The sequence below is a fragment of the Camelina sativa genome, chromosome 9 (assembly GCF_030686135.1).
Source record: "Camelina sativa cultivar CO46 ecotype springtype chromosome 9, ASM3068613v1".
In the NCBI taxonomy this organism is placed as follows: Eukaryota; Viridiplantae; Streptophyta; class Magnoliopsida; order Brassicales; family Brassicaceae; genus Camelina; species Camelina sativa.
The window spans coordinates 20,785,861-20,810,072 of NC_141888.1; the positions used below are offsets into that span (position 1 = coordinate 20,785,861).

The 24,212-nt window shown below is 36.5% G+C and overlaps 4 protein-coding genes, 1 non-coding gene and 2 pseudogenes across 9 annotated transcripts; 2 read left to right on the top strand and 5 right to left on the bottom strand.

Annotated features, from left to right (window-relative positions):
* Window positions 1–1,073: 1,073 nt before the first annotated feature.
* LOC104711107 (disease resistance protein RPP13-like) lies at window positions 1,074–4,843 on the bottom strand (annotated as a pseudogene). Its single transcript, XR_015566006.1, has one exon. The product of XR_015566006.1 is annotated as a disease resistance protein RPP13-like (transcript).
* Window positions 4,844–6,946: 2,103 nt separating this feature from the next.
* LOC104711108 (ENTH domain-containing protein C794.11c-like) lies at window positions 6,947–8,553 on the bottom strand (annotated as a pseudogene). The gene is made up of 4 exons (XR_015566007.1): window positions 8,194–8,553; window positions 7,979–8,101; window positions 7,666–7,827; window positions 6,947–7,558 (listed from the first exon to the last, which is right to left on the bottom strand). The product of XR_015566007.1 is annotated as an ENTH domain-containing protein C794.11c-like (transcript).
* Window positions 8,554–8,696: 143 nt separating this feature from the next.
* Window positions 8,697–11,328, bottom strand: LOC104711109 (fasciclin-like arabinogalactan protein 4). 3 transcript variants are annotated; one of them, XM_010427789.3, is made up of 2 exons: window positions 9,544–11,281; window positions 8,697–9,075 (listed from the first exon to the last, which is right to left on the bottom strand). In XM_010427789.3, exons 1-2 carry the CDS (start codon window positions 10,810–10,812, stop codon window positions 9,040–9,042), a joined length of 1,305 nt encoding a protein of 434 aa, XP_010426091.1. In that variant the 5' UTR covers window positions 10,813–11,281; the 3' UTR covers window positions 8,697–9,039. The 3 variants fall into 3 exon arrangements, with proteins under 3 accessions (XP_010426091.1, XP_087320951.1, XP_010426092.1); XM_087464825.1 differs by lacking the exon at window positions 8,697–9,075 and adding an exon at window positions 9,120–9,147; XM_010427790.3 differs by lacking the exon at window positions 8,697–9,075 and having other exon boundaries at window positions 9,268–11,328.
* Window positions 11,329–13,058: 1,730 nt separating this feature from the next.
* On the bottom strand, window positions 13,059–14,102 carry LOC104715333 (glucan endo-1,3-beta-glucosidase-like). Its single transcript, XM_019230306.2, has one exon. It carries the CDS (start codon window positions 14,100–14,102, stop codon window positions 13,059–13,061), a length of 1,044 nt encoding a protein of 347 aa, XP_019085851.1.
* A 5,552-nt stretch (window positions 14,103–19,654) lies between these two features.
* Window positions 19,655–21,193, top strand: LOC104711110 (methyl-CpG-binding domain-containing protein 5-like). Its single transcript, XM_087467734.1, has 4 exons — window positions 19,655–19,794; window positions 19,885–20,162; window positions 20,489–20,614; window positions 20,716–21,193. Exons 2-4 carry the CDS (start codon window positions 19,986–19,988, stop codon window positions 20,968–20,970), a joined length of 558 nt encoding a protein of 185 aa, XP_087323860.1. The 5' UTR covers window positions 19,655–19,794; window positions 19,885–19,985; the 3' UTR covers window positions 20,971–21,193.
* A 208-nt stretch (window positions 21,194–21,401) lies between these two features.
* TRNAG-UCC (transfer RNA glycine (anticodon UCC)) lies at window positions 21,402–21,473 on the top strand. The gene has a single exon. It is a non-coding gene; the product is annotated as a tRNA-Gly (tRNA).
* Window positions 21,474–22,508: 1,035 nt separating this feature from the next.
* LOC104715334 (putative F-box protein At1g50870) lies at window positions 22,509–23,856 on the bottom strand. The gene has a single exon (XM_010432748.3). It carries the CDS (start codon window positions 23,778–23,780, stop codon window positions 22,599–22,601), a length of 1,182 nt encoding a protein of 393 aa, XP_010431050.2. The 5' UTR covers window positions 23,781–23,856; the 3' UTR covers window positions 22,509–22,598.
* Window positions 23,857–24,212: the final 356 nt, after the last annotated feature.

Below are 24,212 nucleotides of genomic sequence, written 5' to 3' on the forward strand. Positions count from 1 at the left end.
GTGAAGGAAATGTTAGACTCATGCATCATTAGACCAAGCCAAAGCCCATTCTCCAGTCCAGTCTTGTCAGTGAAAAAGAAGGATAACAGTTGGCGTTTTTTTGTGGATTACAGGGCCCTAAATCGAGCTACGGTTCCTGACAAATTCCCAATCCCTATGATAGACCAACTGTTAGACGAACTGAATGGAGCTGTCTTATTCTCAAAATTGGACTTAAGGGCGGGATATCATCAGATAAGAATGAGGGAAGAGGATGTATCGAAGACTGCATTTAGAACTCATGATGGACATTATGAGTTCTTGGTAATGCCATTTGGGCTCACAAACGCACCTGCCACATTCCAAGCTCTCATGAATGAGATTTTCAGACCTTACCTCAGGAAATTTATTCTGGTGTTCTTTGATGACATATTAGTATACAGCTCGACGATACAACAACATGGGGAACATTTGAAAATTGTCATGAGGATATTAGAGGCTAATCAATTGTTTGCAAACAAAAAGAAATGTTTGTTTGGCCAGAAGCAAGTGGACTACCTCGGGCACATTATCTCGCAGCATGGAGTGTCTACGGACCCAGAAAAGACAAGAGCTATGGTGGAATGGATTACTCCAAAGTCAGTGAAAGAACTGAGAGGATTCCTTGGGTTGACAGGCTATTATCGAAGATTTATAAAAGGTTATGGTGTATTGGCAAGACCTCTGACTGACCTATTGAAGAAAGATAGTTTCGATTGGTCAACCGAAGCTCAACTAGCTTTTGACAATCTTAAGAGAGCAATGTCAACTGCTCCAGTCCTTGCTTTACCAGATGTTGAAGAAGTTTTTACGGTAGAAGCTGATGCTTCGGGATTTGGACTGGGTGTTGTACTGATGCAAAAGAAGAGACCAATCGCTTATTGCAGTCACGGTTTAAGTACTAAAGAGCGCCTCAAACCAGTTTACGAGAGAGAATTGATGGCCATCGTGTTGTCTATACAAAAGTGGAAACACTACTTATTTGGGAGGCATTTCATAGTACATATAGATCAGAGTTTGAAATTTTTGCTGGACCAAAGGGAGGTGACCATGGATTATCAGAAATGGCTAGTAAAATTGTTGAACTATGACTTTGAAATTGTTTACAAACCAGGAGTTGAGAATACAGCAGCAGATGGGCTATCAAGGATGACACAACCTGAAGGAGTTATGCTGTCGCATTCACTTATGGCCTTAACGGTACCTTCAGTGCTGCAGCTACAAGACATTTATGAGGAAGTGGACAATGATGTCGAGTTACAGAAAGAAGTAAAGAGTCATCTAACCAAACAGCCCTCTAACTCGAAGTTTGCAGTCCGAAATGAGAGATTATGGTACAAGAATCGTCTGGTACTACCAAAAACCTCCAACTTTATACCGTTGATTTTGAATGAATATCATAATGGGTTGTTAGGAGGACACTCGGGGGTATTGAAGACGGTTAAAAGAATACAACAATCATTTCACTGGGAAGGACTACAAGGGGATGTGCAGAGATATGTGTCAGAGTGTGATACTTGTCAACGACACAAATACTCAACATTAGCACCAGCTGGCCTTCTCCAACCTTTACCTTTACCACATCAAGTTTGGGAGGATATTTCAATGGATTTTGTTGAGGGGCTCCCTAAATCTCAAGGAAAAAATGTGATCTTGGTGGTTGTTGACAGGTTAAGCAAGTACGGTCATTTCTTGAGTCTGAAGCATCCTTACTCGGCATCAGATGTGGCTAGGCTATTTGTTTCTGAAGTAGTGAGACTTCATGGATATCCAGCTTCGATTGTTTCGGACCGTGGGAACACTTTTTTGAGTGCTTTCTGGAAGGAGGCTTTTAAACTGTCAGGAACAAAACTGAAGTACAGTACTGCTTTTCACCCTCAAACGGATGGGCAAACAGAGGTTTTGAACAGATGTCTCGAGACCTTCCTAAGGTGCTTCGCATCGACTCATCCCAAGACATGGCACCAATACTTAGCATGGGCAGAGCTGTGGTACAATTCGACCTTTCACACGTCTTTGAAGGCAACTCCTTTTAAGGTCTTATACGGTCGTGAACCTCCGACTATTTTACGTTTTGAAGGGCAAACAACCAAAGTCTCGGAGTTGGAAACCATGATGAAAGAACGAGACCTAATGCTTGATCAAATAAAGGAGCATTTGACCCATGCGCAACAACTGATGAAAAATAATGCAGACAAGCATAGAAGAGATATTGAGTATAGCGTTGGGGATTGGGTGTTTCTGAAGTTAAGACCGTATAGACAGCAGTCGGTGGCCAAACGAGCTTGTCAGAAACTGGCAGCTAAGTATTATGGTCCTTTTGAAGTAATGGAGAGGGTCGGTAGAGCAGCTTATCGGTTACAATTACCACAAGGCTCGAAGATCCACCCAGTGTTTCATGTCTCACAAATAAAACGAGTGTTAGGTGAGCATCAGCTGGTCATTCCTTTACCAGAGTTGCTGAACGAGAGTGATGAGTTGGTCATTGAACCGGAATCTGTATTGGACACTCGCTACAATGCCAATGGAGTGTTAGAAGGATTGGTACATTGGAGAGGTTTACCGGATCATGATGATACTTGGGAGGTGATAAAGGAGTTACAACAGAAATATCCATCATTAGCGCTTGAGGACAAGCTGCATTTCGAAGGGGGGGTATTGATAAGCCTCATCAAGTCTACATAAGGAGGAAGAACGGAGAAGAAGGAGCACGTGTGAGCTGAGAAGAGAACACGTGCGAGTCAAAGAAGTCAATTGTATATAAACTTGTAAAAACAGAGTGAGTCGGGTATGTTGTTTGTTATTGAAAAGTCTTATGTGACTTGGGGAATGCGATTATGTCAAGCTGGGTCTTGAGATCGTTTCCGTTATCCCTGTAACAGAATCATTCAGATAATAAAGGAAGAGTTCTTTTCTTATCACAATCCCAAAGTACCTCAAGTAGATTAAATCCCCGACCACATCTGGGAAACTCAATGCTGTAATAACTCCTTTTTGAATAAAATGAACCCCTCCAAGATTAAGCACTCGAAGTAGCTTCATGTTCAAGTTAGTAGTTTTAACAGTAACCCTCGATTCTCCAAAGAAGAGGAAGGATCGCATCCTTTTGTTCATACGTTTCTCAGAGAAGTATTTGTTGATGATCTGATGGTTAACCACTTCCCTTCTGCAACAAGTATGTTGTGCCACATGATGATCGTTATAAACGTTTACAAAGTTTAGCTCTTTAGATTTCTTGATAGCCACGTCTCTCAGAAGATCATGGATTCTACAAGACATCACTTTTCCTCTTTCTACTCTCACTGCTTCCACTAAGCTTCTATCAGCTCTTCGATGTAGTACCGAGCCACATCTTCCATCATCATCTCTTCATCCCCTTGTATAAACCCTTCTGCTACAAGTAACTGTATCAACTTCTCTACCTCAATCTCATAGTCCTCAGGGAAGATACTAAGGTAAAGAAAGCAAAGTTTCAACTCTTGTCGCATCTCCTTGAGGCTTAGATCACATAAAGTGGAAACATGAATGGAGTTATCCTTTAGGCGTCTCCATAAACTCTTACACACATCATTCCACTCGCTTGGACTCTTCCTCGACAAAAGCCCCGCAAGAACGACTATAGCAAGTGGTAATCCACTGCATTTTTGAACCATTTCTTTTCCGATTTTCTGCAGATCTTCATCAACCCATTCCATATTCATGAATGATTTCTGTTCAAACAACTTCCAGCTTTCTTCAAACGTCAAGAATCTTAACTTATGAGCATAGAATCTCCCGTCCACGCCTTCAGCAACAGCTCTAATACGGGTAGTGATGATAACTATACTTCCTTCATGGTTGCAAGGTAACGCTCTCTTTAAACTCTCCCACGCTTCTCGCTCCCATATATCATCTACCACCACCAGATATTTTTTCCCTTCTAAAATACTATGAAGGTAAACTTCTAACTCCTCCTCTGTAAACTTCCTGATCTTCTCCAACTCTTTCGCAGAAGCCAACCCCAAAGATCTAATGATTCTCATAAGTATATCTCCAGTTTTAAAATCTTGAGAAACATAAGTCCACGCGCGGTATTCGAATCTTCTCTTCACATCCTCGGAGTTGTAGAGCTTCCTAGCAAGTGCAGTCTTTCCGAGACCTCCCATACCGAAGATCGAGATAATAAATCTATTGTACTCTCTCTCATCGAGAAGCTTTTCCAATAGAATCTTAACATCATCTTCCAAACCAACTACAAGCTCTTCTTGATCAACAGACCGAGCACGCCGAAGCTCCCGTACCCTTAAGCTTAAATTACTCTCTCCTCCTCGACGCTCACTGAAGTTTCCTATGCCATAAGTCTCCCGCTTGCGAGTAACATCCAAGATTCTTCTCTTGAGGATTCTGATATCTTCAACTATGTTGTACGCATCCATCTTCCTGCCTATTTTGTTGTTCCATCTCTTGAATCCTCGCCTTTGTGATCTTTCTTCGAGTTTCATGTGATGGGTGTCCAAAACATCCTCGACGTCATAAGCGATATCTAAAACCAGTTTTGTCCACTCTTTCGAAACCTCATCTTCTTGTTCTCGCGCTTCAACATCCTTGAGATAACCTTGGATGCACGTCAACTCTGTCTTTAGGTCTTCTAGATCATCTTTGACTACCATCAACATCGATGCTTCTTCAATGAGATAGTTGCCTATCTTTCCCACAACGAATCCCGTAATCGCATCTACCATCTTCACTATATGGAAATGAATCCAATCCACCGATATCACAGTAAGCACAAGACTTTATTGATGAATGTGAGATTTATCTAAAAACTGGAGAAGATTTTTCTAAAGAGCATGAAAAATATCAACTCAGTTTTAAAACTAACAAAAGAACAGAGCAAACGAGAACACGTTGGGAATTTGTCAATTTTGGCTGCTGAAGGAGATACACCGACAATTTAAAGAGAGAATTAACCCTTATGACTTTTATTTCTTTGTGTCGTCGACTTGATTTCGGAAACATTCATACTTGACTTGTAGACATTTAATGTAATTCGAAATTTCTTTGTCTCCTACATTTTATTCCAGAAAAATTCAAGTAGACCTGGGTGGAAGTTTCAATCATGCATATTTTGTCGTCTGTGGTCTCTCATTTCTCAACTTGTCATTCTATCTTTCGTAGAAGTTTCAGTTTTTCATATATATGTTCCCACCTCACATTTTAGCTGAGATTTATGTAACTGTTAAAGTGTATATACTTTAGGGATTTAAGAGTCTATAGATTTTTGTTCAAACCAAACATATATAATCTTAAAAGTTACAACCCTAAAACAACTACTCTTATCGATCCGTTGGAAAGTTTGCTTTTTGAGATTACATCTCTATCACACCTAGAAACTCATGAGAAACAGTTTTCTCTGAGCAAAATGTTCAAAAGCTACGAGTGAGTATACTTGTCTTAATTATATTATAGCTTAGTGCTAATTTTGTGTATAATAATACTGTGTGATAAATTGTTACAAAATGTGTGTGATCCAAATTTGCAGATGTGATTGTGAATTGCAGAAGCCGAGTATGAACGGATATGGACCACAGGAAGTGCTTTTAGACCAAAATACCAAGTAAAACAAGTGAGCTATATAAGAGCAAGATTATCGATGGGTTTTAATTTTTAGTCTCTTATGTACTGTTGTAATTTTCAATGAATATATTCTGTACTGTTTATAAAATAAGAACCCTTGAGATTATAATTAAAATCATCCTCTCCAATGTGATAGGATATAATTTTGAGTCTCTTATTTTTTAAAATCTAGTTTTTTGAATCTAACTCATTCAACTTCATCAGTTATGAATGAACAAACAACCAAAACAACATTGAGCTTTGATCCAACAAGGACAATTCATACACTTCATATTAAGGTGAATTACCTCAGCCTCAGCGAAGTGCATATAAAGAAAGTACCTCACATTTGGATCACTGTTTTCGAAAGTCATTGTGATGGGTCTTGTTGTGTTTGTTGGAGTCATCGCTGTACTCATCACCAAACTCGAAAGATTGTAACTATTTTTGACTGAGATCACTGGAAGTGAGGTATTGATCTCTCTACAAATGCTACTCTGCACATATACATAGTGAAACCGATTAATAAAACACAAATGCTACTCTGCTCATACACATAGTGAAACCGATTAATAAAACACAATGCTACTCTGCTCATACACATAGTGAAACCGATTAACCTTCCTTCTTTGCCATTTAATCTTGCCCCCGCTAGTACCCACAGCCCTTCCAATAAATCCAAGACATACCAAGAAGTCTGCAAACCGAAGTATCACATAACAATTATCAGAAATCATTAGCTCTAGGAAACGTACAAAGATTTTGGCAATTAGAGATTGTTTCACAACAATGGTTATGAGATGAACCAGAGGAGAATAAGTGGTTGTTGTTTGGTCCATGACCATGACCATGACCAAGCTCCTCCCCTAAGACAAAAGAAGGTGCGGCGGTTGTGGCTGAATAATCTGATTAATGAAAACCATCAGTTTGAATGGATCAGATATGATAAACAATCTCAAACTCTAACGATAAAACTACAAAGCAAACTCCCAATATAACAAATCCCAAGGTTTACGAACTTGCAACAATCTAATTTCAACCTCCCCAGATTGTTCTCCACTTCATCCACCGAGAACAAGAACACCAAAGTCTATTGAAAATATAAAACTTTATGATGGCATCCAAACTAAAAGTCTACACTTTCGACTCAAAAATGAAGAAACTTTAATAGGTACAGAATCCACACAACTTGACAGAAACCCGTCACGCAAGTTCCAAAAGAAAGACATGCTCTACTAACTACTTACGACTTTTCTATTTGTGTTCTTTTATTCTTGTCCCTCATTGTTCATTTAAATCTTTCTTTCGAAGCAAATCAATTAAAAAACAGATCAGTCATTAACAGAAGTGTTATTATTATATATGTATGCATATTGGTATACACACATTATCTTCTTGAGTTTTCTCTCTTTTACACAACCGCGATTTCCTTTTAAAACTTATCAATCTGCGTTCTCATCAAGCAATGAGACTACTACTGTATGCTTTATTTTCGCCATCCGTAAATGGATGGTTCTCGTCTTCTTCCGCTAGATCTTGACCCTCCCGTTTATTACAACCCAAAAGTGGGTTTACCTCTGTGTTCTCATCATCTTCAGGATTCATATTTTCTTTCATACCTGTCCTAGACTCCTCGTTTTGATCAGTTACCAGCGGCTGAGGAAAGAGACTGGTTTCACTAGAAGAAACCATTGAGTTGTTCTCTTGGTCATCCTCGTTGTATTTGGTAAAGTTGGAATTGCATTTCCTATAGACTGGAGATTCTTGTAAGACTTCATTCTCTGACATAAAACGAGATGAAGACTTGTGGTCAAAGCTACCGAAACCTTTAATCTCTCGAGATAGCTCACGAGCTCGCTTCCTCTCTTCCTTGAGCAACTCCCCTTTCTCAAGTAGCTTTAAAACCTTCTCTGCTTTCTTTCTAACAGATAATCCCCAATTGAACCTGCCACACAAACAAAACCAATTGTCTTAAGAACATTGACAATGCAAACAAAGTTCTGTTCGAACCAAACATGATCCACCTTAAAACCTTATAAGTAAATCAAGTACCCTTTCTCATCGATATGTTGGAAAGTTTGCATTTGCGAGATAACATCTATATCGCCTTGAAACTCATCCGAGACACTCTCTGGTCCGTGAGTAAGCAAATGTTCAATAACTATCAGTGAGTTGTAAGCTATTCTCCAGTTTCTCTTATCAAACCTTGCCAATCTAATATACACCAAACAACAAAGTAACAAACAGATCCATATCTCAGTAATAACACAAGGCTTGTCCTACTATTAAGTAAAAAATTATGGACTAATCACCGAATTGATCCAAATTTGGCTAGATATAAGAACTGAATTAAAAATAATGAAACCTTTTGTGCAAAACATCGACGATCCGCAAATAATTTTCAAACTCGAAAGCAGCCTTAGAAATGGATCCTAAGGTTTGTGTATTTGGCCCCCATGACTCACCATCCGTAGCTTCCTCGGTCATTCTTCAACCAAATTTGTTCAAATCATAAATTACATACACATAAATCAAGAATCCTTAAGAAAAGAGATAAAGCACAAAAAACACAAAACTGACAGTTGAAGAGGAGTGACATCAGTGAGAGCCAAACGCGCAGTTTTGATCTTCTCTTTGAAGAAGAAAGAAGCTTGTTTCTTCAACTCAAGGAACGATGGTGTTCCCATGGCGATGCTGCTGCTTCTGTTTTTGCTCATCATCGACATCTCTTAAGAAAGAGAGAGAGAGAGGAGAGATGTTTTGATAACTACTATTTCATAGTGTTGGGTTAGTTCAAAAACCATAGATATATAATACAAGATTGGTCACTGAATATAGGGACAACAAAACTTTAATTTAATCAAAGAAAAGTCCAAATCTGTGATCCAAAAAGGTCCTCATGTTTGAAAATTTGAATGGTCATTTACTTATTTGTTACGTCGGAAAAGTCAAGCGCTATGGTACCACCAAGGCACCAAATGACCATAAATTCTAACATCAATTTCCCTAACCGATCCGATAGTGTGAATCATTTTTTCTTATAACTAGTAAGACAATTAAAAAGTTCCAAAAAAATTAACATCTTGAAAACGAGTACTATAATTTATTATGTGTATTAAAATCATGCTGATGTTTTTGGTCGGCTATAAAAATACTAAAAAGATCTTTTTTTTGTTTAAGATAAGTATATAAAAAAAGAATTAATAAATAAATAAACACGGTAGTAGAATGTGAGCGACCGTAGAGTATTGTGGCTCTCTTATTTTCAACAGAGTCAGTGAAGTGAATAAGGTTTAGAGTTAGATCTGACCGTACACCCCACACGCGCGGCTAAGTGAACTGGATCTCAAGATCCAACGGCTCTGGATAACCCGTAAATCTAGCGAGAACTTGACCTGAGGAGATAGCAGATCTGGACCGTCGGTGTCAACTTGGTACGACCCACACAAGACACAACTGCACCTGTCACGCACTTACTGTATATTATTCCTGCTGACCTAATTCACTTTCCCCCATTCTTATTCTTATTCACTTCTGTAAAAAATTTCACCACTTGATAAAATAAAAATCTAATTGTATTGCTAGTAGAATACACCTTTTCGCAAAACTGAATTATACCAAATATTTTAGGTTGACAAAAAAAGAATAACTCTCTTGGGTAAAAAGATTTTGATTGAAGAGTGAAGACAACAAAAGAGAAAATAAAAAATAAAAGGATTTTCTATAGACATGGGTTTTTACCCAAAATTGCCCAATCAAATCCAAATTTACATGGGAAAGTGAATTTGTTTTTTCCTCAGACTCGAATAAAATAACATTATGACGTAGAATAAATATATAAACCCTCGTGAAAAAAAAATCCAGTAAAAATAAATAAAAGCCCTAATCGAAGGCAAAACATTTATGTGATTAAAAAAAAAAAAATCATACCAAAAGATAACAAAATGCTATACACCAACAACAACACCACCACCACAAGGCTAAGGAACCAAGTGGTCTTTTAACCGCGCCGGAAGAAACTATCTCACGCGGTGGTGATACTAATCGCGACGGTTGCTCATCAGAACTCTCCGGCGACAAAGAGATTTCATGTGGAGGAGCCGTGGCAACGGGTTGACCCGATTTCGGAAACAGTTCTTTAGGCAAAAGAACTTTGGATACTCCGAAAACAGAAACCGGGTTTTGATCAAATGCCGTTTGTGTCACGACAGCTAAAACAACACCCGAATTGATCGTTACGATTGACCCGTTAACCCGGGAGATGTTGAGCGTGTATGAACCGGCTCCCATTTCTTCGGTTGCTAATGTCGGTTGAACCGGATTGGTTATTGATTCGAGCGAACCGAGAGTGTAGTATGAATGTAGCACATGGAACTTTAACACGAAGGCTTTTTGCTCCGCCGGTAAAGACTGGAGGTTAACGTTGGAAGGGAGATCGGAGAAGGCCGAGTCGGTGGGGACGAAGACTGTGATTCCGGCGCCGCGTTCGTCGTTTTCGAACTCCGTTATGACTCCGGAGGCGACGAGGAGGGAGAGAGCGACGTTGAAGTTGTGTCCGTTGATTAGTATCTGAGTGAGGTTGATTCCCGCCGGTGGAGGTGAGAGAGATGTTGATGTCGGCGGTGGAGTGAGAGTCTCCGATGCGGTGATATCGATTCCGGTGGGGACGATGAGTGAGTCGACGGAGAGGACGGTTATGTTTGGAGGTTTCGTTTCGAGAAGCTTTAAAACGGTGACGTTTTTGGTGCTCGGAGATCCGATCGTGACTGATCCTGAAGCCGGGTCACGGGTTACGTTAACGGATCCGGATCCGAAGAATGTACGGCCGGAAGCTTCGTAGAGAGTAGTGACGGCGGAGCCTGAGGGTGGGATGCGTCGTAGATCGGAATCTGAGAGGAACTGGAGAAGGACATGGAAGCGGAGGAGATCCGCGAGCGTTGAAGGAGGTAAACGGCGCGTGAGGTCCACGGAAGCGGAGGAGAATTGAGAATTGGGAACGGCGAGGAGGGTTAGCGAGTTTCTACCTGAGAGTTCGGCTGCGATGCCGGAGGAGACGAGGAGGTTGGAGAAAGAAGATAGGTTAGGGAAAGAAGAGAGAACGGCAGTGACGTTGATGGCGGCGGCGGTGGAGGATAGGAGGAGAAGTAAATAAGCTAATGCGGGAAGGGTAAAATGGGAAACTGAGATTACGTTCGCCATTTATTTTTTTTCGAGTTAGGTCATGAGATTGAGTAAAGGAGAAGAACAGAGAAGTGAGTGGATGATGGATAGAGAGAGAAGGGAAGGGTGAGTGTGAAGAGTTTTGGTGGAGACGAAATTAAAAATTAGAGACACATCTTTGGGGAATTTTGTGACGCGCGCTGTTAAGGGGAGTTAAAGTTCACGCGCAGGACAAAACAGATGTCATTGTGTCAGAGAGATGCTTTTGTGGACACTTCTAGTCTTGTAGTGATTAGATTTTGGTGAGCAAAATTATTTAGATTGAATAATTTATTTATATAATTTTGGGTGGTGCCCACGTGGGGTATAGTTTTTTAAATAATAATGTCACTAAAGTTTTTTTCGTTTGCATGTGAAGTTTATTTATAGCTGTGCAGTCTGTTAAAATCTTGATCTCCCACTACAAACATTTTTTGTGGAGTAATTGATTTTGTTGGTAGTATTAATTTGTATAGTTAGACGAATTGTTTGATCTTGTGGTCGATATATTATATTTTGTCATCCAACGTCCGTCGGCAATGATCAAATGATTGTTTGACAGATAAAACTCATTGATGATGAAATATTGGCTTCTACTTCGACATCATATTTACGATCAATTATATATAGTTTGGGTGGATCTGTCAATCAAATGTCATCTATCAAGAATTAGTAAAATTGGTATTTCAAAAGATTGATCAAGGCGATTCTTCCTAACCAAGTACAATTACTATACTGGGCCCACCTGGTATAAAAATTAGGCTTTAGTAGAGATATAAAAAATAAAGTCCATCAGGCCCATACAAATTAGGCTTTATTGAACTTTCTTGAACTAGATAGATCTTTGGATCATTGTTTAGTTATCAGGTTCTTAGGCATCATTGACCAAGTTTTCACAACTGTATCTAGTGACATTATCTATTTAGTCTCGAACTGCTCTGTTCTAGTTGATATTGTTATTGTTGTCTGCTCTTATCAAGATCAAGAATTATTCTTAATTTGCAATTTGCTTCGACTCTGTCGCTTGTTGTTGTCTGACATTGAAGCGTGATCTCCTTTAAACCAGTGCAGCCAATGAAGGTTGCAACTGGACGTTAAAGGAATAACAATGTATGCATTGTCTATTGGAAATGAGAGTTCATTGTTCTGTGTTTAGACCTTAACTTATGCTTTGTGTTGTGGCATTTTTTTTTCCAATTACTTTTAGCTTGAGGATGTACAGTTCATTGGTCGAGAGGTGTTTTGTGGACTGTGTTGATAGCTTTACACGCAAATCTCTACAAAAACAAGAGGAGACTTGTGTTACGCGGTGCGCTGAGAAATTCCTTAAGCACACTATGCGTGTTAATATGTGTAGAGAAAGATCCCACATCAGATAGATGTGAAGGGACTTGAGTATATATAAAGGGTTAGGGCTTCTCCACTCATTGCTAATTGGTTTTGAGTTGTAAGCCCATATCAAACCCTAGTTTAACATGGTATCAGAGCCTACACACGCTGGTCCATTAATTAATCCGGCCCGGATAGTGGTCCGATCACACCCATTAATTGATGGCCCAAAGAAAGCCCAATTCTATTGAGATAGCTAAAAAAGAACATTATCTCGACGGGGCGTGATGGATTGTCGAGATTAATGGCTAGAAGAGTCATTATCTCGAGAGGGCGTGTGGAGAAAGATCCCACATTGGATAGATGTTAAGGGACTTAAGTAATATATAAAGGGTTAGGGTCTCTCCACTCATTGCCAATTGGTTTTGAATTGTAAGCCCATATCAAACCCCAATTTAACAGTATGTGTTTTGCTGAGCTCAATCAGAACGCACCTACCCAAGACTTAAAAAAACTATGCTTCCTTCAGTTTTGTTTTTTGGTACGGTTTATGAGTCCGAAACCAGAATAAACCGGTTGTTAGTTGTTCAGGTTTTTACTCTGATACTCTTCTTTGAACACTAAACTCCTGTACTGTGAAAATTTTGACTAAATCCAAATTCTGATATTGAAATTTATTTGTATTTTCATTGGAGTCTACAGAAAACCATATCATTTTATATATAAATTGTAGTGATCATTTTCCGAATTTTCATTATACTGTTTTGGTTTCTTATACATAAAGATTGTTAAACATCTTGAATCTTAGATTACAATAGTTGAACTTTGACATTCTTTTTACCAAAAAAAAAAAAAAAAAAAAAAAAAAAAAAAAACTTTGACATTCTTAGTATTGAAGCACCTAGATGACGTGTATATCAGTTTTTCATGATACCTACATCGTAAACCGGGGTGAAGTCCGGTTTGAACAAACCAAAATTTTGCTCGGAAATCGAAGGTTTGAGATTCTCGTTGAAGAGAGCAAAAATGCAAGTCTCGAACACACGGTTTGGCATCAATGGAGTGCCCTTACCGGAATTCACATGCTTTATAAGGTTCCGGTTGTATGTAGCCGCAAAATCTAAACCAACGCCGGTCTGGTTCGGTTCACCAGCTGAAGGCCAACCGGTTTCAGCCACAACGATGTCCACGTCTCCGTACCCGATCCGTTTCATCGCAGAGTAAACAGCGTCAAGCTGAGCGTCGAACATGTTAGTGTAGTTTAACTTCGTAACTGTGTCAACGACGACTATGTCGTTTGAGTTAAAGAGTGCGTAGTTTAATGTTTCGGGTCCGAACCCGAAATATGGGTACGGGTTAACCATAAAGGGAGACTTCGTGCGGTTATGGAAGTCGAGGATTGGAGCGAAGATGGCTTTCTCGTAGCCTCTACGAAACTTTCCGGAGCTAGGTGGTTCGGAGGAGCCTGAGAGGATACCGAGCGAGTGAGGCGTCGAGACTAAGATCCCAGTGACGTTAGCCAGGTGTAATGCTAACGTAAGTGCCTCCATGGCGGGAAGGAGATGACCGATGAGTGTTCTGTCGGATGTGGCGATGACTTCGTTTCCGACAGCGATGTAACGTATTGAGGTTGCTGGGAGGAAAGGGAGGAGGTTGTCGGAGAGCCATGAACGTGCGTTGGGAAGCTTGGAGAGGGAAACGATGTCGGAGTTTGGGATCGTGACAGTGAGAGAGATCCCGGTGATGCCTGAAAATGCGGTGAGGATGCCGGGGTTTGCGTCGAAGATTTTTACGTGGTTGATGTTTGTTTTTGTTTTGATGAAGTTGACGACTTGGTGAGGCGGTGGGAGGTTGTTCGACACCGTGCCGTAGTTTACGCCGATGTGATATGCGGCCGAGAAGGTAAGGATGAGCGTGAGAATCAGGAAGAGAGGTAGATGAACAACTTGACCTCTCATCATGATGATCGTGAATTGAGTTTTTTTATAAAGTTACAACTTCCACGTTTAGCAAAACTTACTAGGAGTTATTTTTTGAGAGCTTCGGTTTGATTGTGGAGCTACGTGAGCGAGTGGCTGATTAATTGATGGTTTTTTTAATCAGTTAAATAAGTGACTTTAACTTAATTACATTCGATAATTGTCATAGAAAAAGCTATTTTTAAAACGGAGATATATATAAAGCTTAGGAATATGAGAGAAACTGAGAACTGTTGTCCAGACTCTGAATCCATCCGTAAATACATCGGACTCTGGCACCGACGTTGATATTCCAATGTCAATTGCATTTCTCCAAGTAAATTCAAACTCGACTTTAACAAAAAAAAAAAAAATCAAATTCGACTCAATTATTTTTGGTCAACGCAGTTTATTTTATTTTCCTATACAAGTGTTATATATCTAACTAGATAAAGCCTATATTATTATGCGATTAAAAGTTACAAAATTTTTGTGAGAATAACTGAAATGTCAGCAATAACACATACACATTTTCCTCGATTTTATTTTGTAATTATTTTATATTGAACTTAAACCTTTCATATTCCATTTCAATACTATTTAAATATTTATACCATCATAATAAACTATATTTTAATTTTTACACATTTTATCTTAATGCATGCATTAAAATCTTAAAGATAAAATATGTAGAACAAAACTTATACATATTCTCATCAAGTATTCAAAAATTTATTTTTTTAAGTTCATCATTCTTTTAACTTTTTTTCTTCTTATTTTGAATAAAATATTACATTACAACGATTAATACAATTTATATCCAACTAAAATTATGTTAATAATTATGTTATTTTTTTTAACTTCGTTATTCATTATTTATTGATTAACATACATGCTTAATGATTCATTCTTAACGGTTCAAAATCACACGGTGTACAAATCAAAATTTTCTCGCGGAAAAAGATTGAGCTTATCACCTATAAGATGAGTTACATGGATTCTAGGTTCACCGTTACTTGGTGCAAATGTTATGAAATACCATTTGAAATAGGTAAAACCTTCTTAGAATAAAACTGTCAGATGGTTCTTATTATTCCCTTATATATAAACTCAAATAAAATATATCTTGTTCTATGTATTCAACAATCTCTTGGGCAATGGATGCAAAACCGAACTTCATATTCTGATGCATTTGGAGAGAAATACCTCATCATCTTTCTTTCTGTTATGTTTGGTTTTTACCATGACTTGCTACTCTCATATGATTTTGTCTTTTGTAGCAAAAAAAAAAAAATAGAGATTTGTTACTCTAATTTACTCGATGAGTAGATTATTAAAACCCCAATTCATAGATTAGGCGTTTGAATTTACTAGAATTATTATATATAAATTTGAATTAATTTAATTTTAATTTTGGTCAAAAATATTTGTATTAATAAGATTCAATAAAGGATATACAAGTTTAACAACATAATGAATTTAATTCCTAATTGTACAACATGTGTACTAATGAGGTTTAGTCAAAAGTTTTTTAAACATATTCAACTTATTTAACGTTGTGTCTGCTTTAAATTGATGATCAATCCCAAAAACTTAATAATAGTTGTTTGCTCTTCAATTTCATTTGTTCAGCTTTTTAACTAAAAAAACTTTAAAACCAATTTTTGATTTTTTTTTTTTTTGACAATGATTGTGGTTTACGACATTGTGTAGGAGTCAAAAGTTTATATGCTCTGAAAAACAATATTTTGTCGAGGTTTTGCAATTTCTTTTACAATATCTCAGAGCTTGCCTAATATGAAAGTATTGCCTTATCCACATCAAATACTTTTGAATTTAGCTCACCAAATCTTTTGATGTTCAAAATCACTAAGTAACGAAAGAAACTAAAAAATTGTAGTTGGTTTTTAGACTAATATTATTTCCTAAGACTTCTATATTTTTTCTCGTTTCATTACTTTTTATATTTGCAAAGTTTAAAAACACCTTTATTGATCATTTTTATGGGTGTCTTAAAATATAAAACTAATAATAATTAAAAAAAAATTGTCGATGAATTGGAAAAATATGTGTCTCTAGAGACACTTATGATCCCAAAAAGGCAAGTGTCTTTAATAATTAATATTTCGTAGTTGGTTTTAAGAATATTTCTTATCTTGTAATCTAAGTTATTCGAATAAGATTTCAGTTTTTTTTGTTCTTAAAAAAAGATTTTAAAAAAAACATTTGTAGATTAGTTTGGTTTTGATTCTAGTTGATGCAAATTCTTTCTTTCTATTTTATTTTTGGTTGAGATCTAGTCGATGCAATTTATAGTTTTTGAGTTAGTTTAAGTAATAATATAATTTTGAAAATATTAATAATATATGTAATTTGTTTCGGTTACAAAAATTGCAATTTGCTTTTGATATAACTAGGATGTCGGTCTGTGTGTTACCGCACAGGAAAGTGAAAATTTGAAATGATTAACATTGTTAATTTCACATTTCGAGTGAAATTTTTTTGGTAATTTTTTAACTGTATAATATAAAAGTCATAAATCATGACTAAGATGAATTAACCAAATTAGTTAAATAAAAAATTTGTTATATATATATAAAAATAAAAAATCGATTCAGTGACAATAAGAGAATAATCTTAAAGATATATAAATCTAGGTTTACTGAATTATACTCAGATAATCAATTTTGAAAGATATTCACATAGAATAAATTTAAATCATTATTCTATTAAAATTTATAAAAAATAATAAGAGACTCAGGAAGAAAGAGCTCATAGTTGCAACTGTAACCAACCAAATTAACTAAAAAGATAAATCTATGAAAAATTAGAAATCACAATTAATTACTTAAATTAATACTTGAAAGAGATGATCAATACAGTTAGATGGAAAACGACACCAAACAAAAGTTAGATGAATGAATCAATAAATAAAACAATTCAAAATTTTTAACAAAGATGAGTGAATTAATGTTGATTAATAAATTGAAAGAAAATAATACTCAGAATTTTTAAATTTGGAGGTATTAAACAATAGTCAAATAACAAAAACACTTTTCAAGGTCCATAAATATATACTCCCTCCGTTTCATAATATAGGATGTTTAGAGAAATTTTTTTGTTTCATAGTATAGGATGTTTTCAAGTTTCTATGTAACTTTTAGATTAATTTAATACTTTATATTATGCAGTCTTGTTTGTGATTGGTTAATCTTATATTTTAAAGAGGTGTGAAACAAAAATGTGCAAAAACTAACAAATGTGAACATTGAAAGTTGGGAGTACGACGAAGAAACACAATTGTTGTATTAAAATACTGCAACTTTTAAGATCATTAACAAATCTAAACAGTTAGATGAGATAATAAAAACAATATCATCCGTCATACTTAAATTGATCCCTAAAAGCGAGTTTGATATAAAATATAAACATATAAATCTATGATTTTATTTATTAACTTGTAAGTTTAAAAAATACTCAGAAAACAATAAATTCGAAACTTATTTTTGTATTCCATAAAAGTTTATACATAATAAACAAAGAGGTGTAAAATATAATGGTGTAAAACATAGAGGGGTCTTTGTAAAATATAATGGTGTAAAACATAGAGGGGTGAAAAAAATGTGAAAACAATTAATAGGTGCAATTTTTGAAGATGGGGGGTACGACGAAAAGATACAAATATATGAAAATAAAGACGTGTGAAACAAAAAGGTGTGAGGCAAAAAGATGCAAAAACTAACAAGTGCAAACATTGAAATCAAGGGGTACGACGAAGAAACATAATTGTTGAATCAAAACACTGCAACTTTATATAAACAAAGAGATGTAAGATAAAAAGGTGTGAAAACTAACGGTGCCTACATGGAAAGTTGGGGGTGCGACGAAGAAACACAATTGTTGGATCGAGTCTTTGAAACTTTTGAGATCACTAACAAAGGGTGAGATCATTAATAATACTTAAATAATAAAAATTCTTTTCAAAATCCATAAAAATCTGTATATATATAAAAACAAAAAGGTATGAAACAAAGGTGTGAAACAAAAATGTGCAAAAACTAACAAGTGCAACCATTGAAAGCTAGGGGTACGACGAAGAAACACAATTGTTGGATCAAAACATTGCAACTTTATATAAACAACTTAAAGAGGTGTAAAATAAAAAGGTGTGAAAACTAACGGATGCCAACATAGAAAGATGTAGGTGCAACGAAGAAACACAATTATTGGACCGAAACTTTGCAACTTTTGAGATCATTAACAAAGGGTGAGATCATTAATCATACTCAAAGAACAAAAACTCTTTTTAAAGTCCGTAAAAATCAGTATATATATAAAAACAAAGAGTGTGAAACAAAAAAGTGTGAAACAAAAATGTGCGAAAACTAACAAGTGTAACCATTGAAAGCTAGAGGTACAACGAATAAACACAATTGTTGGATCAAAACATTGCAACTTTATATAAACAAAGAGGTGTAAAACAAACAGATATGCGCGGTCTCACATCCTTACATGCAGAGTTACAAGCCTTGATTTGGGCTATGGAATCCCTATTGGCGTCTGGAGTTGATTGCCAGAGCTTCGAGACAGATTGTGCAGAATTAGTGGCGATGGTGCGGACCCCTGACGATTGGCCAACCTTTTCGAATCTGTTGGAGGAGTTTTTTGCGTTCAGATCATGCTTCCCTTCCTTCTCTCTGACCAGGATCCCTCGAGAGCTCAACGTACGGGCAGATTGTCTTGCTCGTTCTTCAAGATCTTTATTTTCTGAAATTTCATTTGTAAACTCTTTTCCTCCGGTTTGGGCAACCAATCTAGGAGTTTTATTTTAATTTAATTAATGTTTGGTTGAAAAAAAAAAAAACAAACAGATATGAAAACTAACAGGTGCCAACATGAAAAGTTGGGGGTGCAACGAAGAAACACAACTGTTGGACCAAAACTTTGCAACTTTGAGAGCATTAACAAAGGGTGAGATCATTAATAATACTGAAAGAACAAAAACTCTTTTCAAAGTCCATAAAAATATGTATATATATAAAAACAAAGAGTGTGAAAACAAAGAAGTGTGAAACAAAAATGTGTGAAAACTAACAAGTGCAATCATTGAAAGCTAGGGGTACGACGAAGAAACACAATTGTTGGATCAAAACATTGCAACTTTATATAAATAAACAGGTGTAAAACAAAAAGGTGTGAAAATTAACGGGTGCCAACATGGAAAGCTGGAGGTGCAACGAAGAAACACAATTGTTGGACTGAAATATTGCAACTTTTGAGATCATTAACAAAGGGTTTAATAGGTGCGATTTTTAAAAGATGGGGGTACGATGAAGAAACACGATTATTGGAAAAAAAAATTTGCAACTATTGGGATCATTAATAATTTTAAACCATTAGATGAGATAATAGAAACAATTTCATCCGTTAGATTAAAGTTGATCCCCAAAAGTGAGTTTGCTATTATATATAGATTTTCCGGTTACACACATTTCGTTTGCATATTTCTAACAACAAGAAGATATAAAATTGCCAAATGAACTTTTAACTGAAGTGGACACATGTAAAAAATTAGGCCCAAAAACCCAAAAAACAACAAGAGAAACGGCGACGTGGCTGATTAAGCCATTCCTCGGAGCTCAAAGCCACAAACTTTGAAACAGAAACCAAAACACGACATTTACGTTTTTACGAAGTATTATTATAACCTCTCCTGCCTTCAATTACATCTTCAGATCTTCTAACTCACAAAGCTGTTGTACTTTTTGTCTTTTTTTTTTTTCAGAAACTCTGATTCAGTAAAAAAAAAATCTTCAAATCTCTCTCTCTCTCGAGACCAGATTCTCTCATCCGGATTTGGATTGAAACCGTTTTGCTTTCCGAGAAATGTCGAACGGCACAGATCAGGCTCAGCCACCGCCGGAGAACACTGCTAATCCTGTGGATTCGTCGAAGTCACGGAAGCGTGCGACCCCTGGGGATGATAATAATTGGCTTCCTCCTGATTGGAGAACCGAAGTTAGGGTTCGAACCTCCGGCACTAAAGCTGGTGTTGTCGATAAGGTAATAAAAAAATCCTCAGGCTCTTTCAATTTTTGAGCTCTGTGTTCATCGAGATTTGCTTAGTTCTTTAGGAATGGAATCTTGTAAAAAGTTTATTGAGAATTATCTGTACAAATGGATTGATATGTTCTTTCTTGATCTGAAATTGGGAATATTAATTATTTTGGGTATTTTAGAGACTCTTCAGTGTGTAATGAAGATTATAGATACATAGATTTAGTGGGTTCTTTACCTATTCAGAATGCTAGTTTGATGAAGATTTGCTCTGCGTGTGTGTGAAGGATGGCCATTGTGTAATGTTTGAATGTGTGGTTTTTGTAATATAGTTCTACTACGAACCTATTACGGGTCGTAAGTTCCGGTCCAAGAACGAGGTTTTGTACTACTTGGAACACGGGACTCCTAAAAAGGCCGTCAAGAAAGCGGATAACAACGGAGACTTGCATCCTAAAGTTAGTCAGAAAACGTTTCTCTCTTTGTTAGTTTAAAGTTTAACCCCCTTGTTTGCTTCTTCCTTTACTTGAACTGTTTGTCTTTGCACATTTTTTTGTAGCATTCTGAAGGTCGAGGAAGCAGTAGTAGGCGGCAGACCAAGTCCAACAAAAAAGCTAATGAGCCACCTCCAAAGCCTGTGAACTTTGATTTTATGAATGTGCCGGAGAAGGTCACTTGGACGGGGACTGATGGTTCAGATAAAGCTTGGTGGCCTTCCATTGGGGACTACAAGATTCAAGAATCTGTCAGCCAAGATTGGGACAAAGCATTCACTCTTGTCACAACCCAAAACGCTTGGAAACCAATGTTTTAGAAGAAGATTGCTGCTGCAGCTCAAATAACAGAAGCGCTAGAGAATCATGTCTATTTGGTACTTTGGATTTTGCTTTCATTTGTTTAACATGTGTAATGTAGGTTAATATAGTACTCATGTGATAGTTTAGCAACAGTTTAAATTTGGGTTGTAATATACTTTTTAACGTTTGTCGTAGATATTTTGAAGGCAAGGTATGTCAATATTATTGCCTTTGAGAGAATCATTGAGTAACAAAGTTATGAAATCTGAGATTTAATGGGTGGAGTTAGACGAGCCATGTTACTTACTTCACTTCTCAGTTCTCTCTGCTTTAAATCAGAGAAGCATCAGCTTTGTGCATAGACTCTACCTATCTAGGCTGCTTCAAATCTAATATCATTTAGAATCGTTTACGCTTGGTAAATGCTATTATGAAAATCTAGACAAAAGCGTCTGTAGTCCAACGGTTAGGATAATTGCCTTCCAAGCAATAGACCCGGGTTCGACTCCCGGCAGACGCATTTTTATTTTTATTTTTCCCCGCCATAATTGAGCCACCAAAGCATTCAGATGTCTCCAAAACCATCTGAACCAGGACTATACTGTATGTCTATAATGATACAGATGGAACCGGTCATTAATATACTTAAAATTTTCCCACTGAATAATTGACCAATAAATAACATATATATATTAAGTTTCCAAGAATAATAGATATTCAAACAATAAAATATAATATTCTCTCTTAGAAGTACGATTATATGTTAACTATAACAAACATGCTAATGTTGTAATGTAAAAATGGCATGTCAATGGTTGTGGTTAAAAAGCTATATAATGTTTTCTTGATGTTCGAAAAGCTGAGCAAAACATGAGTTCTTTATCTTGCTCGAACAAAAAAATACCACTATTTGCCAATTTTAAGTACAAAAAAAATATATAAGGAAACATAATACTGTTATTCTGTAAATACTTTGGTTTTGTATTGTGAGATGATGTACTAAAAATATATTAAAGTTTTGGTAGCAATTTTAAAATGTTTGGAGTTTTAAGTTTGTAGTTTTAGCATATAAGAGAGTGAAAGATTTTATTTAGTCACTAATTTGATTAAGAACCAATTTTTATCGATGCATAATACGTGGCTTGAAAACCTAAGTAAGTACTAGTTATATTTTTGTCTTAATATTATTGAATTTTGAATTTGAGATAAATTTTTGGACTCTCAATAGTAATTTGAAAATTTGAAAGAATGAAGCAGTTATAAATTATTATATCTTTGATAATTAATTTTTGGCAACGAAGATTCCAAAACTTCTTTAAAAGACAAGACCCAAAGAAAAAATCCATTACTTTGCTATAATTGAACAAACCAGTAGCAAATCCATTATAGACGTTTGAAGCAGGTGATCTACTAGGACAAGGTAGCAGACCTAAATCTTTCCTTGTTTACTGCTAATCTATCAAAGAAAATCCTATACGGTTTCTTTTATACAGTATTCGAATGAGTGGATGAACCAGAACAGCTGTACGAAAGCTGGTGGACTTGCTGGCAAATAAAGAAATTGCATAATCAAGTACCATTATTTTGAGGGGAAAAAAAATCAACAAAACCAAAAACAAAAACAACAAAAAAAACGTCTGCAATTTTAAAAAGACAAAAAATTCTCCATGTGATTTGCATAAGTAGATATGGTGCTGAGAGGTCCGTCTCCGAGTCCATTCCGGCGTCTAAATTGGTCATCCGCAACTCCTTCAACCACAACCGTTCTGAAGCTGTTAGCCTTGGGATCAAAATATAAAATCCGAAACGGATTCTCCAAAGCTGATGGTACGTAAATAAACTCGCCGGCATCATTGACACCTCTCAAGTGTAATCGGGGTTTTGAAATCGGATCATTACGAGTGAAAGGTAAACAAAGATGTTTACAAGACCACTCCTCTTTTTCGGCATCTTCCAGAATCCACATGGTAATATCATCAGATTTTGAAGAAACACTAACTAACTTCCCCTCATAAACTATGAGGAAACAATAAGAATAGGACGACCATGGTACTTTTATTACACTTAACTTTTCTGACCGGACATGGAAGCTCACCAAAAACTGAGAAAGACGATCATTTATAGGAGAGGCTACATAGTAGACAACCCCGTCAATGCATCGTCCAGAGCCACAAGGGAAATGCTCAGGGGTACCTTGGATGACTCTCCATGATTCTTGAGCTCCTCCTCCCAGTGTAAGAGCCCGAGGCTGATGATTGTTGCACTTAGGAAAATGACAAGCAGGGACAGACAACACTTTGTATGTACCATCTATCGGATCATATCCTAGAAAGTTAAACGAGAATAGCCAGCGACAGTTGGGTATGGGTAAACTCGAGAAACGCCTCGTGGTTGGGTTCCAGATTTGGGATTGTCCTGATATATTAAGACAGATCAGGCCATTGACCGACTCGCCGCTTTTAAAGACACCAAATTGAGGATATGTCATCGAATAACTGTCTGCCACTACTAGAGGGTTCTTCTCCTTCGAACTCTTGTTTTCTAACAAGGACAGAACCAACAGCTTGTCGTTTTCTCTTGACAAGATGACAAGACAGGGACTTTTCGATCGAGCTGCGAACGACTTTATGAAACATGGAAGGGTGGTGGCTGATGAACACAGCTTCGACACGCAGCGCGACTTGCCAACTGATTTTGCAGGAAGCCGTACGAGTACCTCCGAGATTAGATCCATAGGAATTGAGGTTCCTTTCGAAGATGATGAAAAGTCTTTTATTGCCGTAATCTTTTTTCCTGTTTTCTCTGGATCTTCTTGCTCCCCCATCATCGAGCTCAACCCTAATTCTTCTCTCTCTGTTTTCCTGACGGCTGTTTCTAGCTGTTTGGTTTTCAAAGTTACTTGTTAAAGAGATCACGACACTTATGAATTGTATCGTTAAGATTTGACATGTATCAAATCTAAAATTATTAAATATATATTTTTTTTGAATGTAAAAATTCAAAACTTATCATAAAAAGCATATCTTATCGTATAAAGTTGAATTTTGAAAAATAGCCATTAATAAGATTTTGACATGTGTCAAGATTATATCAATATGAGATTTTGATAGGTGTAAAAGTTAATATTTAATAGGAGAGATTTGAAATTACAACAACAAAAACAAAATATTTTTTAAACAATATTAGTAATGTAAAAAGATAATTATCAAAAAATTACAAAAATAATTTTTTTAATAATTATAAAGAGATTATTAATTCT

What these genes read in the sequence shown, in the direction of transcription:
- LOC104711109 (XM_010427789.3), bottom strand. Translation starts at nt 10,812, where the DNA reads ATGGCGAACGTAATCTCAGTTTCCCATTTTACCCTTCCCGCATTAGCT. An exon ending in TAGCATTTTGTTATCTTTTG is followed by an intron (nt 9,076 to 9,543) that starts GTATGATTTTTT and finishes AGTGCGTGACAG; the next exon opens with GTGCAGTTGTGTCTTGTGTG.
- LOC104715333 (XM_019230306.2), bottom strand. Translation starts at nt 14,102, where the DNA reads ATGATGAGAGGTCAAGTTGTTCATCTACCTCTCTTCCTGATTCTCACG.
- LOC104711110 (XM_087467734.1), top strand. Translation starts at nt 19,986, where the DNA reads ATGTCGAACGGCACAGATCAGGCTCAGCCACCGCCGGAGAACACTGCT. An exon ending in AAGCTGGTGTTGTCGATAAG is followed by an intron (nt 20,163 to 20,488) that starts GTAATAAAAAAA and finishes TTTGTAATATAG; the next exon opens with TTCTACTACGAACCTATTAC. An exon ending in ACGGAGACTTGCATCCTAAA is followed by an intron (nt 20,615 to 20,715) that starts GTTAGTCAGAAA and finishes ATTTTTTTGTAG; the next exon opens with CATTCTGAAGGTCGAGGAAG.
- LOC104715334 (XM_010432748.3), bottom strand. Translation starts at nt 23,780, where the DNA reads ATGATGGGGGAGCAAGAAGATCCAGAGAAAACAGGAAAAAAGATTACG.